The 17,558-nt window shown below is 40.0% G+C and overlaps 1 protein-coding gene across 17 annotated transcripts in view; it reads right to left on the reverse strand.

Annotated features, from left to right (window-relative positions):
* Positions 1-15,698, reverse strand: part of ATXN2 (ataxin 2) — a 41,980-nt gene extending 26,282 nt beyond the window's left edge. For 8 of the 17 annotated variants that reach the window (XM_019008349.2, XM_019008346.2, XM_019008348.2 and 5 more), the window contains exons 1-8: positions 15,606-15,697; positions 13,949-14,008; positions 13,196-13,267; positions 12,824-12,974; positions 6,132-6,256; positions 4,836-4,927; positions 2,018-2,215; positions 1,334-1,512 (exon numbers count right to left, since the gene is read on the reverse strand). In XM_019008349.2, the coding sequence (XP_018863894.1) occupies positions 1,334-1,512; positions 2,018-2,215; positions 4,836-4,927; positions 6,132-6,256; positions 12,824-12,974; positions 13,196-13,267; positions 13,949-13,981 (850 nt within the window). In that variant the 5' untranslated portion in view covers positions 13,982-14,008; positions 15,606-15,697. Of the gene's footprint in view, positions 1-1,333; positions 1,513-2,017; positions 2,216-4,835; positions 4,928-6,131; positions 6,257-12,823; positions 12,975-13,195; positions 13,268-13,948; positions 14,009-15,605 lie in introns of those variants that run through there. The other 9 variants (XM_015643873.3, XM_015643861.2, XM_019008343.2 and 6 more) reach the window with 5 other exon arrangements.
* Between the last annotated feature and the right edge of the window lie 1,860 nt (positions 15,699-17,558).

A 17,558-nucleotide genomic window follows, 5' to 3' on the forward strand; every position in this document is an offset into this window, starting at 1 on the left:
CGGTTTAACCCTTTGGGGATGGATTGAGGTGGTTAATTGAGGAGATAAAGTCTCTGCAGGGTTGGGTTTGCCTTGGTTTTGGGTCAAATTGAACTTGTGAATGTCACAGGCTCCCCAAAGGGTTAATTAGGATCTACAAACACTACTAAGGAATAGACAGTAAAGTTTGATCTGTTAGCCTGGCATACCAATGCTCCACAGCACCCAGCACTCCACAAGGTCCTTAACAGCTACCAGAGGTTCTCAAACAGCTGTTCACAAACAGTACTGACCACACAAACTGCTACTTTCAAACCAAATGATGAGCAAATATCCATCTAGGAGCTGGATCTTTACAAAAACCAGCGGTGTTCAGTGTCTGAATCCTGACATTTATGCCTTTATCACTTATCTGAGGTATTAATGGAGGATTTTAATCTAGGATATAGGGCTCATGGTTTCCAAAGCAGAATTAATTGAATTTACAAGCCATTCTGAGTATTTTAGGTCTATGATGTTTCAGCAGAGTAATAGGGTGAGAGAAACCACAAATACTACAGACAAATTTCAAGGTTAGCATTGTTTGGGCAAGGCTTAGTTGTCCATCCTTTATACAGCTGACTCTGGCTTTAGAAAGGAAGTCTCACTTACCTTTAGATGCTTCTCAGACTTCCTCTCCAGATAGATCACTTGAGTATTGTACATTTTTCATTTATTCACAGAAATTTATTATAATAACATTTTTTTAATTCTACAAATAATGTCTTGAGGACAGGCCACTGCTGAAACCCATCTCCAGAAATGGTGTTTGGCTTCTGTGACACCAATTCCTGCCATGCAGTGCCTATTGATGCCTGGTTAGAAATACTACCCATGTGTCCAGCAGAAAATACTCAAATACCCATTTGGAGGGAAGGCTTTGGATTCCTTTTCTCTAACACTGTTCTTGTTTCCCCTCCCATTTTCATAAAGTCAGCAAGTGGCTTTATTCTTTTCCAGAAAGGAAGGAAAGCTTCCTCCTGCCACTGCCTTTCACCAGGTGTCAGCACTGCTGCTCCTCCACACAGAGCTTTGCAGTGCCAATGCAGTTTTTCATCTTTAAAACCACACAGTGCACCATCATCTAAGACAAAGGTGTTTGAGGAGGAAAATAAATGACATTTCTGCTCTGCAAAGCCACAGACAGTGTGGTGCATTGTAAATTAAACCCAAATCCAACTCACAACCTCTGTGTTAAATGATGAATGCTAACCTGGTTTATGGAATACACACCCTAATCCCACACCTTTTCAACACAACGAGGTGATTATCTGCAGTGTTAGGAGCTCCATTCATTCAGATTTCAGATACTTGCCTCCGTTAACCACTCTTTGATCTGCTCCAGAGTTAGGGCTGAATTCTGAAGTGTGGGATCCAGACCTTGAGATTGGTGGGCCTGATCCAGACTGGCCCATCCTCGGTGAGTTTTGTCTTCCACTTCCCCAGGACAGCACATCTCTGTTCCTCTGTCCAGGTGGAATGTATTTATTTTCTCTGAAACACAGCAAGTTTCTATCAGTGTTGAGAACACAACCCAGGGGCAACAAAAAGCACCCCGTTTTCTCTCTTTTTCTCCCATCAAGCCAAGGGGAAAAATCCAAATAGTATCAGATGTTGACCCAACAGTCACCTCATGAATTGGCTTTTGATAGTGGCCACACAGTCCACTTTATGAGCCTACAGGCACTGAAGGATTTAGCAGTAATGCCTGAAATTCTCCAGGACACACCGAAACCACTGCCCCTTCCTGTAATTTGGGACAAATTCACCACGGTGACAGGTCAGAATGGGGAAGTTTGTTTCACTACAGAGATAATACAGGGCCAGGCAGAGGTGTCCAAGTCAGCCTGAGTGCCAAAACCAGCACAGGATTGTTTACACAAGGTTCCAAACCTAATCAGGCCTGCTGAAAAAGCCCAGTATCAATGTGCAAACTGCCACAGTACCAAAATACCTCCATAATTTAAATAAAAATACTATTCATAGTGTACTCAAGTACCTAGTGTTCACACCATGTCCTTCTCTTTCATTAGCATTTCTCTGAACAGCAGTATATTTTTCTTCTTCTGTCCTTTCATCATTTTCCAAGGCAACCCGAGCTTTGTATTGGGCACTTGATTCAATTTCCTCTGCTAATTGAGTTGCTCTGGCTTCCCGTTTTAAAAACTCTTCTGAATTATCTCTTTCTAATGGCACCCTAAAAAGACAATGGAAAGGAAAAGAATCTCTGAAATGCATTCAAAAGCAGAAAGGAGCTACAAAAATCACACAGTGTTAGCACTAACCGAGTCAGAGTGAAAAAAATAATCTTGCTTCTAAGCCAGTAGACTTGCTGTCTTCTTTTAAATACAAAATTCCTGGACTGGTATGATATTATGGATGTATTCAGGGTCATTTACCTGCCTAGAGAGCTGAGTTTAGGGAGCAAAACTTTTCCACAGGATTTGTAAAATCCCCAGTCCCTAAAGCTGTGCAAAGGCTCCAATTTTTAACATGGTTGAGAACATCAGGAATAAAAAGCCTCAGACTGCTGTTTACATAGGAAGCTACTCCAAGAACCCAAAATTGAATTTTTTTTAGCTATTTACACATTGCCAGCAGACACAATCCTAGTGAAATTAGAGAGTGACATCCTTAATTCTCTGATAATTCCAGCCACTGGATTTCAGCTCTCCCAGTTATGAAGAACTGCAGAAAAAATGGATGCAACACTTCAGAGCACAGGACCAGAAACCCCTGACTCATCTGTGAGTGCTCAATCCCATCCATTCCATGTCTCTCTCTATGGCAGGCAATGGAATATTGCAAAAATCATCCCTTAGGAAAGCCACCGAGTCAAAATTCAGTATGTGAGCACTGAAACACTGAAAAAACCCAGCCAGGGATGGGATCATACCTGGCACCTCCTTCTGCCACCCATTTTTGGGGTTTACCTGCCCTGATTTTTGTGTCAGGTTTATTTTTTAACCTGATTTTAACTTCAGGTTGCAAAGTTTACTTACTTCAGAATAAACTACATAAAAATACAGAGCAGAGCTGAGGCTTGGCCCATGCTCTGCTGGGCATTATAGAATCACTACTGCCCGTATTTTGAATAATATAAAGAAGAAAAACAAAGAAAGTAGGTGGAGATACAAGCCAGGTATAAAATAATTTATGCAAAATTGCTCAAGTGTTGGTGGCAGAACGAGGAAAACAAATGGCTTTGCCAAATTCCAAGCCAGCACTCAGTTACTGCAGCACAAGTTTTTCCCCCCATTTTTGGCCAGTCAAAACATTTACTGGCCTTATCAAGGGTAACTGCAAAAATATTCAATAAAACCCTTCAGCATAAAGGCCTGGCTCAAATAAGATTTACAAGAATGCAAACCTGGTCCCAGGCCCCTCTGTTAATAACACAATAAAGGAGAACAGCCAATAATCCTCATTTATTTAAAGTGAGTGCAAAAACTGCAGGATGTATGGCAACCCAAAGAGGCAGGGAATGATTTCATGTTTTCTAACAAGCCATTAAAGATGAGAGAAAGGGGATGGACAGGATGACATTGTTCAGAACCCTGGTGATGATCAATACATTTGCTGGAACACAAACTTGTACCTTGATGTGGTTTGACAAACTATACCTGCTACTGCTTAGCACTAGGAAGAGAAAACAATCAAAGAGTAAATCCTTTACAATCCTTCAGCTGCACATCTAAGCATTTAACTACACTGCTGCTCATCCCAGAGTTGGAAAATCAGGAAAAGAGCTTCCCAGTTTAGCAGACTGATATGCAAAGCAAGTTGCTTGACTAGGGGGAAAAAAAAACAAGAATTCATTTAAAGCCACCTTTGTGTTTTTAATCTGTTTCCATTAATATCCAGAAAGGAGAAAGATGGAAGACTAAAGTTCAAAAGTACAAAAAGTACTTAGAGCAGTGAAGGGAAGGAAAGAACAGCTTCCCCAGGATTCAAACATAAGCCGATTAGGACACTTTGATTATCACCATGTTACAGGTCCATACAAAACAGAGGAATCAGATTGTTGAACCAGAGACCTGTAGACAAGTGCACACACACACACACACACACACACAAAAAAAAAATCAAAATATTCACTGCCATTCCTTGATATTCAAAAAAAAACGAGTTTCTGCTTTGGGGGTTAAAAGAGTGGGGAAATATTGAAGCCATTTCACAATGGCTTGAACATCTGCAGTCCATTTGTGTTGCAGTTGCAGTGAACATTATAGCTGCAGACCCCGGGGAATAAATCACTGCCAGAGTAGCCAGAGCAGCCTTTACACTACTTCTATATCCCAGTTGTTATTATATTAAACTAAAACTTCAGTTTAGAGCTGGACAAGTCTGCTGTACAAGCCATCCCCAGCACACAACCCCCACCCTGGTTATCAGCAGCTTTTCAGCATTCCAGTATCTTCCAGATCAATTGTCTCAATAAAATCAGGATTTAGCCAAACTGCTCTGCTAGGTTAAACAAAAACTATAGGTATAGCAGCTAGACACAGATTAATTCACAGCTTTCCATCCTATTCCTGGAAATTTCTGCAAGAAACAAGCCTTATTGCACAGCTAAATTCAGAAAACTCTGCAATGGGAATGAGCTGTGCCCATTTAAGGGAATATATAAAGATTTCTACATCTAACTATTCACAGAAAGCTGGCAAGGTTTCTTAAGCACCATTCATTCATTGCTTTTGCAGTTATTCGATTCCACAACTTCAGAAACTATGCAAAATGAGCTGCAGAATATAAAGTTTGTCAAACCAGGGAGAACATTCAATACAAATCTAATAACAAAATATTTTGGAACTTACGTATAAGAAGATAAACTGCTGTCATAAGTTGACACTACACCATAATTTTCTTCATTGTAACGAAACATGTCATTGGGATCCCATCCATTAGACTAGAAGAAAATGATGCTTGTTTTTCAAAATGACACTGAAAACACATTCCCTTCAAATTAAGGGCTGATGGCAGAAGTTAAACCTTCTGCCCTTTTTCCTGGCCCTATGAATCCACTCTCCAGATAACAAAGTTATTATTAATGCCACAGTTCATTTCAGGGAGCTTTGTTCATCAGCTGCACAGATTCTACCTTCAAAATCATTTTTTTTTTTTTTTCTTTGTTTGTTGTGAGTCTTTGCATTGTTTTTATGATTTTTTTTAAAGAACATGCTCACTCTGTACTAGAGGACTACTGGCTAGCAAGACATACATACATTAATATCTTTTTTTTGCCTTTTCCAAAAAGTGCAAATTAACACTTCTGCCATTTTTCAAAAGCACTGATGGAATTACCTGAGAGGCACCACAGGCAGAAGACTCCTGTTGATCTGCACAACTCCCCCACTTCAGTAAAATTGCTACCACAGCACTCAAGCACAACAATAAATGCTTTGAGTATTTTATAAAAGCACTGAGAGTATTCCAATAAATCTCAGCTCTACAGTTATGGACACCAAAACTGACAGGAGAATTGTTCTACCCAAAGTTAATATGCTCTAATCAGTAATATTATCTCCTTGAGCACACTGCAGGCTGAATACCTGGCTACAAGAATTTCTGCTTGAGGAAAAGCTGACTGCAGTGATACATGAGGACATGGCATTTGAGGCCATATTCTTCATCTAATGATTCATAATCTGAGACTGTCCCTGTGCTTGGGTCAGGCTTCCATCAATTGCCTCCATCTGCAGCCCAGGGACACTTAGCTGAGCACAATATTCCCCATCATTTCCAAGTGCAGTGACAGTCAGACAGGAAGGCTCTGATTAAACATAAATCACTTTGGGGCATTGCTGGATTTGGAGTCCTTAACAAAAGCTGCTCTTTGGGTCCAGGAGTCCAACACAGCTCTTACCACAGCAGCTGCCATTGGTCAGAATTTGCCAAAAGTGCCATTTGAAAGGCAGCTATTCTCAGATCCTTCCAAAGGGCTGTGGCAGCTGCTGGCAAAGACTGAACATCCACCAGCAAAATGCAGGACAGCAATTTTGCTCCTCTAAAGTTTATTACTTAGATTGAAATTAAAGAATTATTTCAAGGCATGTCCAGGGAAAAAGCTCATTTTCTACTGATGGCCAGAGATGATAAAAAGCATCACTTACGACATCTGTCTCCAGCGCCTCCAGCTCCTCGGAAGCCGTGTTCTCTCCTCCATCCCATGGCTCCAGATCCTTTTCCTTGTGCTCTCCATTCACTTTAGCACTGATGGCTGAATCAGTAAAAGCATCTGCAACAGAGTGGGGAGGGATGGGACCAGTGAGACCAGTTTGGGTAAGTTGGCACACTGGTTTTTATCTGAGGAACAGCCCAAACACAGCTGAATCATAGGCACAATATCATCCTTCCCTTCTCTTGGAGCTGCTGGATGTCACAAAGGTGCTTATTCCAGACTTAAAGTAACTATGAAAGTACAGAATAACTTCTCCCATATCAGAAAATAGAATTAATTTCAGTTATTTCGAAGTATTTTCTGCAATTACATGTAGAAAAAGGGAAAAAAGGACAACACAAGGATCCTTATTCCTCTAGAAAACCCAAGATTTGTATAAAATTCTTTTCCAACCAGCCCACACGACAGTGTGCAAATACCAAAAGAGCAGGAAAGCAACTCCCTAAATGGGAAAAATACAATTTTCCTTTCAAATATTCAAATCTCTTCTATTTGCACAACTCCTCACATACCAACAAAGCAATTATCCATCAGCTTGGTGTTCCCATTTCCTGTGACATGAACAGAGGCGTCTCCTCTCCTGCCAGAGTTTTTCCAAGCCACAGCTTATCCAAATCACACAAAAAAATTCAGGAACTCTCTACTTTTTGTTCTCAACAACATAAGAGAATAAATAACCAGTAAGCTTCTTCTATTGTTTGTAAAAATTATAAAAACATCAAAGAATAAAGATCACAAACATTTCTTTTGACTCGTTCATGTTTCATTCAAGCCAGATTTAAGAAGGAATAATACCAGAGTATTACAAGTGCTGTGAAAATGTATTTAAAGCCATTCACCAAGGAAGTCAAGCTTTCAGACTTGTAAGCAACTGGATCTCAGAACTGCATACAGAACTTTAAAAAAATCAAATAAGCTCGTTATAAGCTCACAAATAAATGAATCAGCCTTAAATAAATAAGTCTTCAATCCAGAATTTCCTATCATCATTCTACTGATAAAATAAGGAGCAAACATTTCAGACCTTTAGAAAAGATGAAATCAAACCACCAGGCAGTGGCAGATCAGGAAAAACATGGCCTGAATTAACTTTTGGCAAGATCTAAAAATCTGCCTTAAAAAAAAAAAATAAAATGAACTTTAAAGTTATTATGAAAAGAATTCCCAACATATGAAGTTGGCCACTGATGTAACAGCTTTTACACAATCACTGAAGATGTTTTAAAGAGACTGCTGACACTGCTTATTATTCCTGTTTTACCAAGCTCACAGTGCAATTCTGCACATATAGTGGATAAAAATTCACTGTGCTTGGTCTCTCTCTAATAACAGCCATGAAATGCTCACACAAACAGCTTTTAAAATATAATTTATTGTAATATATACTGTACCTGTGTCTTCAGATGTCACCTGAAACTACACAGGAACACAGTGCTACAACTCATAGTTAAGTAGTAGCTAAAGAGCACATTTTTAAGAATTTTTAAGAATTTTTAAGCATGGAAAGTCTACATTTACCTTATCAATATCCCGTGGCTTAACCCATATAAACCAGTGTTGCTCCTGCCCTGAACATCATTAATTCCACATTTTATTTCTGCTCAGATTGGGACATTTTACACCAAATCCAAGTTGAAGGCTGTTTGTATCTTTTAGGAAACTGAAATTTATTTGTTTCTCTGGGAGTGGAGGGAGCTCCTCTCCAGTGAGATTAGATAAATATGAATTAGGAGCCTGATGGCAGCACCTGATGAAGGTGATTTGTGTTTCAGAAGGGTGTTTCCTTAATTTCTATTAAATTCCTCCAGGCAAACTCCACACAACTGTGCCATTTTGGATACTGTGAATAAAATACCAGCTTAACAAGACTCATCTACTCAACCCACTAATTTTCTTATTTAAACAGCCACATAAACAATCAGAAGCGCTGTTATTGTAATGATACAGATGGAAAAAACACCCAAGTCAAAACAAAAACTCCACTATCAGCAAGTGCTACAGGTCTGAGTAGGATGTGTGCAGCCACTGCTAAGTTTCCCAGTAAATCCAGTATTTCACAGGCCACAGGAAGCTCCACTGCTCTGCTCTCTCATTTTACAATGAAAGTCTCAAGTGAGACTGCGCCCCTTTAACCTCTACAACTCAGAGAAAATCCAAAGACAGGAGAAATTCAAGCTACAAAGGCACTCCCAGTCAGACAATGTGGTCTCAAGAGCATCCAGGCAAAGTTTAAATGCAGCAGGATGGTACCTCAAGGCACAGATCAGTATTTTCCTGGAACAAACAGCAGGGCGGGCACATGGGAGACCAGAATTAAAAGCCCAGCAAAGCCTCTACCAAAATTAATCAGCAACAAAATTGAGAAAGAATGTAAAAAAATCTAAAAGTGACAGCTTCCAAAACATAAAAAAGTGGCTCTTAAGATGATTAATAAAGTAGAAGGTAAAGCTTGAGCTGACTGGCAGAGCAATAACTGACAAGACACTGCACAGGCTCAGCTTCCCCCTTATCTGGTGCCTCTTATCTCTGAGCTGTTGAGTGAGCAATTCACATGACACCTTGACAAGGCCAAATTTTTAATCAATCCCTTTTCTACATGGCAAAACCTGAGTTAAAGATCAAATGGAAACAAGGGGCTGAGGCTGTAACACTCAATTAGCCCCCAATGCCTCTGTATCTGCTTAAGGTGACATTTCCTAAGCAGAGGAGTTGGGTATCAAAGACCTCAAAGAGTTGGGTATTAAAACCTGGTAAAAAAATGATGAAATCATTGTTCACAAATGGAAAAAAATCCCAAGGAGAACTCTATGCAATGGAAATTCATATTAAGACAAATTAAAAAGGCACATTCTGCGAAAAACTCAGCTGGGGCAAATTCTTCAAGTGTGTGCTACTAAATGAGTTAAAGAACAAAGTGCCAGAACAGAGCAATTAAGAGTCCTGGTTTAATTAATTTCAATGTCTAACATGCTTGTTTTCACAAACAGATTTTGGTGAAGAGCACAAATGTGCAATTAAGTGCCAGTCTGCAGCTGAAATGCCATTAAACCAATCAGTGTTACGTGCCAAAGGTGCTGATGCCACTCACTGAAGCTTTGATCAAGTCAAAGAAAACTGAGATTTCGCCTTAAAGGTTTCAACAGTAAACTCTGATTTGTTTTGTAACTACTTACTACTGATTTGAAACATTAAAACCAGTTACCACCGGCTCTGCAGAGCCAACATTTCCTTCCTTTGTTCATAAGATGCCTTCTGCTATTCCCCTTGCAACACTTTCTCTGGAAGGATGCCACTTTCAGAGCTAATTCAAGGAAAAACTTAAATAGCCAATTCTCTTCTGCCTTTCTTTTCACTGGATTTGTAGGATTTTCCTCAGCATGCCAAAAAACAATAAAAACATTGCAGAAGTCTTTTACTTTACCAGTAAGTTATGATGTTTGAATTGTCTTGTCTTTAAAGAGAAGCCAAGAAAGCAACTCCAAAGCCTTACTGAAATCTGAATCCCATCAAACCAGCTCTGTGGACTGATCAGTGCTCAGGGCTCCAGGAAACACTTCTTGTGTAGAAACAGGAGAAACAGAACCTCCTGCATCAATCAGGAGCCCAAATCACCCAGCAGCAGCAGCAAGATCTCAGCACTCAAAGGTGAAGCAGAAAGATGTGATAATATTAATGTACAGCCAAGGATTTCAGCCAGAAGTGAGAGTGGGTTTTTAGCAGCTGATTTCCACTGCACAATGAGAAATCAGTGTCAGTCCCTCTTTAAAAGCAGACAGAACAGTCTGAAAGGGGGATGATGGGTGTAATACAGCTTCACCTGAGCTTCCCAGTGTATGTTTCATTCATCAGCCTGCCTGTACTGCAGCAAACCACAATTCCACAGAGAGAGACCCTCAGGTGACTCCCTCCCATTCCTCTGGAAGCCAAACAAGAGCCTGCAGGAGCTGCAAGGTCTGTGCAGACTGACAGAGCTGCAAATAAGAGCCCAGCAAACAGAGACACATCGATTTTTTTGAACATTCACAGCCACAACACCCTTCTCTGCACAGACCTACCAATTTTTTCTCCCAACCCTCCCAATTTCCACAATCTGGGCAGACCCCAGGCTTTCTCCATGGGTGCCTCTGAAGGTGCAGTGTCATGCTTGGCACCAACCCACGTGTGCTGCTCCCAGTTCCACCCCCCAGGCCTGCACTGGTGTTCCCTCCCCTGAACTCTCTGGCTGGGTTATCAGCTCCCTGCCCCAAAGCTGCAGGGCTGTGATAGCACTGGCAGCTGCCTGGCAGGCTCTGGCAGAGGCTTTTCACACAAAACTCTATTTTCCTTCTTCTGAAAGGAGACTCCATCCCATTCCCTTTCTCTTCAGCTGCTGCTCTTTCCCATTCCTCTTCCAGTCCCTTTTTCATAACCCAGAGAACATCTCTGCTACCCAAACCTGAGGCTGGAGCAGAAGATCCAAACCCACAGCCAGGAGTCCATTTTCCCACATTCCTCCAGCCCAGCAGAGAATAAATGCCAGAATAAAATCCACAGATACTTATACTGAATTGGGAGACCAGGATGCATTAAAATTTTCCAAACAGTATCTTCTGCAGAAATTTATTTAGTTCAAGGGCTCCACAACAGTCTAGAAGCCTCTTACAGGGTTAGAAACTACACAGAGCACAGAATATTCTGAGTTGGAAAGGACCACAAGGATCATCAGACCTCAACATCCCCACTCCAGGTAAGCCTCCCAAAGGAGAGCTTGTGAAAAGCCCTTTTATTTGACTATGATTTTAAAGCCTTTCCACCAAGTATTTCCAAATTCTCCTCATTTGTCTGTGAAAGCAAAAGACTTCTGAGTGTTAGACAATTTAAAAGTCTCTGTTCCTTGGTAAGTGTAACCAGAGCACCAAGCAGAGACAATTCCCAAAACAAGGAGCACCAAGTCCTCAGGCAGGAGTTCAGAGTCAGCTTCCACTCTAAATCATCCAGCACCACGAAGATCTGGGTTTATTTACAAGAAAAAAAGGCCAACAGTTCCTCCATGCACATTCATAAACTTCCAGCCTTTTGAATCCTTGCTTATTTAATTTCTGAGGAAGCAGAAAGCCCCTCATTTGCTCTAATTTGGAGGTGTGATCAGAGACTGGGTTACACTTTCAAGTGTCATTTCCAGATAATGTATTTTTGAGACAAAATGGAAAGCAGATTAATTCACCCACTCTGAGTTATCAAGTTCTGCAGCCTTCCAGTTTATCTTGCTCCAAGTCTTTATGGCTTTATTTCAGCTCTCCAGTATTTAAGAGATTTAGACTCAGTCATTCCACCTAATAAAGTGAACTGAGGGACTGCTCAACCTGAAACAGTCATTTTCTTTTAGAAAATATCCATTGAGCAATTATTCCTAGAAGCAGTAGTATATTCCTTATTCAGTCTGCTGAAAATCTATAAAGATTGGGTGAGGGAGAGCCCAGTTTGCATTTACATTAAAGTGATGTTCATACCAAACCCATTACAAAACAGCTCTCATGTAATTTAAATTCCCAGTCCCATCCAGAACCTGGAACTTATCTGCATTTCAATGCTGCATTTGCTCTGACATTATGCATCATCATCTGGGAAAAGCAAAAATTCCTTGAAACAACAAACCTCTCATTCTGTAGCTTTCAATCAGGCAAGAACAAAACACAAGGTGAAGAGAGAAATTCTCATTAAATGTCCTCAGGTCCCTACACATCTCGAAGTCCCTGCTAATGGGAATAAAACCTGTGTTCCAATAACCACTGAGCTGCTGTGACAGCTCTTAATCAACCTGTAAATGTACACAGAGACAATTTCACCCCATGCCATAAAAACCTGTGGATTTCCTTTTATTCCTTATCCCAGCAAATCAGCAACATTAAACATAAAGACTCTGGAGATTTGCTGCCCAAAAAAACCAGAGAAATCTGCAAAGGAATTCAACTGACTCAGGAGCACTTAGGATCCAGAAAAATAATAATGGGCTTTGAGGTCAGACATTAAAAATATAAAGACTGCCTGCAAAATTGTTTAATTTGAGCAGTTTCAATGTCTTCAAGAATTTAAGACTTGTCTGTATTTTGAAGAGATTTACCTACAGGTCTAAAAGATGTAAAGGAGAAATTAAAACACAAATAGAGAATTTAAAAAAAAAATCAGCTTTGTTTGCAGGTGTATTTATAGAATATTTCTATGAATGCATGTTTAGACACAGAAGTTACCTCAGAATAGACTCTATATATCTCAACTCTGAGAAATAATCTTTTTCCAAAGAGTTTCTGTATTCAGTGATTCTTGTATAACACTTAACATAGAATTTTAGAAAGACATTTACAAAAAATGTGTCTACCTCCCATAGAATCTATAAAATATTCTGTAAAACCACTAAAGCTTTGCTTTCCAGCCACCAAACCAACTAGTAAAAATTACTATTTTTTTTTTTAATTTATAAATTTCTGATTGCAGGAGGTGCTGAAGTTTTGCATTCTTTAAGAATTATGAATCTAAATATGAACTTCAATATTTGGATCCTAAAGCATCTGCTTTGAAAGAATTTGAATTATAATCTTAAAACATAAAAAAAAAAAAAAAAATTAAAAAAAATTAAAACAAATATACCTCTTCTGGCATAATTGGTATCCATATCCTTAAAATGCACCATAACAAAGTCTGAAGACTTGAACAAGATACTCTCTAGGATGTCCTCCCGTTTTGGCCCCAAACTGGATTCTGCAGTTTTACGATGAGCAGCATCAACCACTAAATCACACTGTGGGAAATACAAACACAAGGCACTGCTTTACTGCACGGTCATCCCCCACCCAAAAATTTCCCAGATTTGCAAAAACTAGGTATTTACAATCTGTTTGTGTAAATCTAGGCATGAACAGTAAAAATAATTCACGGTAAATATTCAAATTTTAATCAAATGTTGGTTATTTGGTATTAAGATTTTTCATGATAGGGAAGAGACAAACTGTAAAAAATTACCTTAGGACTGTAGGTTTTAAAAACTCCTTCATATATACCACCATTTTTCACCTGTACTTCACATTTGGATCCCTAGAATGGAAGAAAAATGAAAATATAACTCTCTACCAACATGACAAATAACATTACAGTGATTTTCTTAAACATTTGTTCTTTACATAAGTCCAAAGTGTAAAAATACAGCTCAGTTTTCAGCCAAATCTCCTCATTCAGCATCTGCCCATTTATAAATACATTGCTGTGCTCTGCAAATTCAAACAGCTGGGTGTGTATGGACAGTTCTGAAGGGGTTTAAGATGCTCACTGGAGAATATTTGGTTCTCTCAAGACTCTTGACCAGTTAAAACACACAAATAAGGTTTTGTGCAAACCCCAAATCTGTGTCTGTGTGGGTACAAATAGGGATAAAAGCTTATCCTGGCCTTGAGCAGATGTGGGACACTCTGTCTTACTTCATTCTGCCATGTCAGGCTTCCCTTAAAATCTTGGGAGAAAGGTTTCTAATCCCTGCACACAGACTCATTTTATTTATCCAGAACCTCTCTAAAGGCAGGAAATTCAAAATACAACCAGTCCACCTAAGAAATCTGCAAATTAGAGTTAAACCTTTCCTAAAAATTCTATGATCCTTTAAAGCTCAACCTTGGCAAATAGTGTTTAAAGTTTAATATTCACATCTTTATATTACAATTGGTGGATTAGTTAACAATTCCCTGTCACTATAGGAATACTCTTCCAAATATGAAGACTTACAACAACTGATGTGAGTATGTGAACCATTCTCATGTTTGCATAGATGCCATCAAAGGAAATCTGAAAAATAAGAAAGCCATCATGAACACTGAAGAAATTCCAAAAGCCAGAACACCCAACCCAGGCTTTCATCAGTACACTGAAAAACCACAGAAACCTTGGGCAAAAATCTTACTCAGGCAAGATACATGGAATGTTTATTATTGCATATTAATATTAAACATGCCAGGGGAGATTTTCAGAGGGCTCCTGATTTTTCTCTGACCAGTTAAAGATCTAACACCCTCCCAAACAAGCTAAAAATCCCAGGAGAGCCCCTAATGTCTCTCCATTAAGGAAATTCTCTGGCTGGCAGGGTGCAGCTGATATGCACAGATCTGAGGGATGTCAGCAGGGCTTTGTTTTTAAACAAAAAAAAAAAGCCCTGCTGGTTTAAGAACCATCAAGAGAATAAGGCACTTGCAGTGCTGCAGAAGCAAAAAGGTGTTTTCAGGCCTGCTCAACCTCATCCTTTCATCTCCCAGCCCTGATTACACACATTAACAGCAGCTAAATCGTGGAGTGCTAAGTTGTCACAAACCCTGTCATTAATTTAGTCCAAAGTAACTCAGTGCAGCACCAGGACCTGCAATCCTGGCTGGGAGAGCTGGGCAGGTGTCCCCAGGCTGCTGGAGGACACGTTCACCTCAGTGCAGGTGTTTTCTTGCAATATCTTTGGTATCTCTTTGTGTTTGTAAAACAAGAGATGCTAAAAAGAGCTCTTGGGATCTCACCATACTCTGAGTTTTTGAATTGACAACGTATTTTTAACTGTCAGCCACTTTTCTGGGCTGAAACAAATTCAGGGACACTCCTGTGCTCAGCACTCAGTGCACAGCACATACAGACCAAAATTTGGGGATGTTTAGTGTTTGCCTATGACCTTTTCCACCAGTTTTCCTCAAATCTTCTTTAATTTTCCTCAAGTGTCTTGGTATCTTCAATAAACATTTATGTAAGCAAACTGCAGCCCTTTTAAATCTTCCTGCTTCTGCTCCATTCCCCAAAAATAGGCATCTTTAAAAACCAGGCCAGCAACAAATTGACAAATATTTGATTAGTGAAGTTCAAAGATTCTCTCTTTCAATTGAGATCCATTTATTTAGCTCTGATAAAATGATGTTCTGCAAGTCAAGCCACATCTAGACTCCAATAATACACAGCCATGAGAACAACTAAAGCTGCACATTGGAGCTGCTGAGAATAATTCAGCAATTTTAGAGTAAAGCTAAACAAAGTAGTTATTTTTATTTCATTAAATGCTGCCTTACTGTCATCTGTTTAAGGGAGAAGCCAATGTTAGAATTTTCAGATAGAAACTAATTCAAAATGCCTTAAGCTAAATGTTATTTATATTTACAGCTGTAATTGCAAGAAAATGTAGAATATTTATATTAGTGCAGTCAAAAGTTTAAGTGAACTTTCCCCCCTTCACCCTCCTAGGAGACTTAAATGAAGGTGAGATGCTACTCTTTAGAAAACTGTATCTTACTCTAAAGTATCCACCCACCATGGTATCCCAAGGAAAAAATGGAGAGAATATTCCAGTATCTGCCATTCTTTTAAGTTGTTTCTTTCTGCTCTGCACTGGCACAAAGAAGAGAAACCACAAACTTACCGTAGGCTGAGGTGGTCCTTTGCCACTGCTGCGGCCTCTGGAATTAAACACACATTGGATATGATTAAAGAACTGCTGAAACTGCTGTATTCCCTACCAAGCAAGAATTCCAAACCCATCTTAATTTAGGGTTGAGAACAGGGTGAGGAAAACCAGCATTCCCAGAGAGCAGAGCCTGACAAGGACCCACTGGGTTTATCTCCAACCTGCTGACCTACCAAGTGCCATCAGCAGGCAGAAGATAAATTAAAGGACAAAATTAAGAAAATACTAAGCTTATAAAATCAGACTAAGAATAAAAGAACAATCCTGTGACTAAAGCAAATTCCAAAAGTTTATGGCACACAAAAGCAGGACCCAGATCAGGCTCAAGCTCTCCACAGCAGAGGGTCCCTTCCTTGAGGCAGGAGGCTCCAGATGTTGTCACGGTGTCACCCAAACAAGTGACCCCACCACAGAGGAGCCCTGACTGTGACGCTCTACCTACAGAACTCATTTCTAAATGCTCTCACAACCCTGCAAACACAGTAATGTTGTCCACTGCCCCAAAAACACCAGCTCTTCCTAATGCCAATCTGTCACTGTGTAGCACTCAGGACCCCTGGGGATGCTCAGAACACCCTGCACACTGAGAAGGGTCAGTCTGTGCCCCCCACCCCAGCCCCAAAGCATCCCTGCAGTTAAAAAAGTCCCCAACAGCTCCAATTCTTCAACTCCACTGGTGTATTTTAATTCCAAGTGCCTCCCTTGTACTGAGAAGTCCTAGTTTCAAATACTCCTCATAGTGATTTAGATTTGTGTTATGACTTCAGGAGCGCTCTCTGTAATGTGAGGCAAAAATAAATCTCCTGTTCTATTAAAAAAAACCTCAATTTTTTAAATAGACTCACCTTACTGACACACAACCATTTCAATAAAGACACCTGAAGAGTCATGCCTGGTGTTATCTAAACAACACTGGAATCTAAATCCAACTGGATGGCACAAAACCATGGAATGGCTGGGGTTGGAAAGGACCTTAAAGATCCATCCTCACCTCATGGGCAGGGACACCTTCCCCTAGAGCAGGCTGCTCAGAGCTCCTGAACACCTTCATTAGATGCCAACTGCATTCAAATGCTTTTTAAAACACCAAGCTGGGGCTGAATACAACCTACCCCCCAAAATAACAGGCCCTTCTAAAAGAGAGCTCCCAGGGTAGTCAAAAAAACCAAAGGAACTTCTCTCAGTGAACAGAAATAACCCTTCAATAAACTCTGCCGAAATAAGCAAAGCCATCAGAGAGCCCTGAAAGGCTTTAATGAGGAAAAAATGAAAAGCCACTAAACTATCACCTGACTAATTTCCAACAAGCTTCTGCAACACAAGTGTGGTGTCAGAGCATCACACATGCTGGGGGCATTGCCTGATGGCAGAACTGCAGATTTACCCAGCAGGCAATTTCAGGATATTACAGAGTGCTAATCTCACACAAAAAAAAAGCTCTAATGCAAATATTCTTTATTTAACTACTCATCAGTCTTAACTTTCCAAGGGCAGCTTCACAATACCAAGCTTGCTCTGGAGCAAATCTCACCATTTACCAAATCTGACATTTGTTAAATGGCCTTCAAGAGAATTGAAGCCTTGTGAACTTGGAACAGCATTTTGCATAATATTCTCATCTTTTTGAAAGTCATTTCACCAGATGTGGAACCCCCACATAAGAGGCACAGCCCAGTTTGACTTGTCCTTCTACTACAATCAAAAATGTGACCATCATGGTCACCCACAGGACTTGGCCAAAGTCAAACAATTTTACCAGTTCCATCTGCTGCTCTCATAGATTTTAGAAGATCCTCCTTCCTCCATCAGCTATAGATCAAAAGTGAAAGAGTTTTGTGTCTTTGCAAGAGAAACCACTCCCATTTTTACTGACCAAGTATTCTTAGACCTGAAATAACTAGGTTGCTA

Source organism: Parus major, chromosome 15 (assembly GCF_001522545.3).
Source record: "Parus major isolate Abel chromosome 15, Parus_major1.1, whole genome shotgun sequence".
NCBI classification, from domain to species: Eukaryota; Metazoa; Chordata; class Aves; order Passeriformes; family Paridae; genus Parus; species Parus major.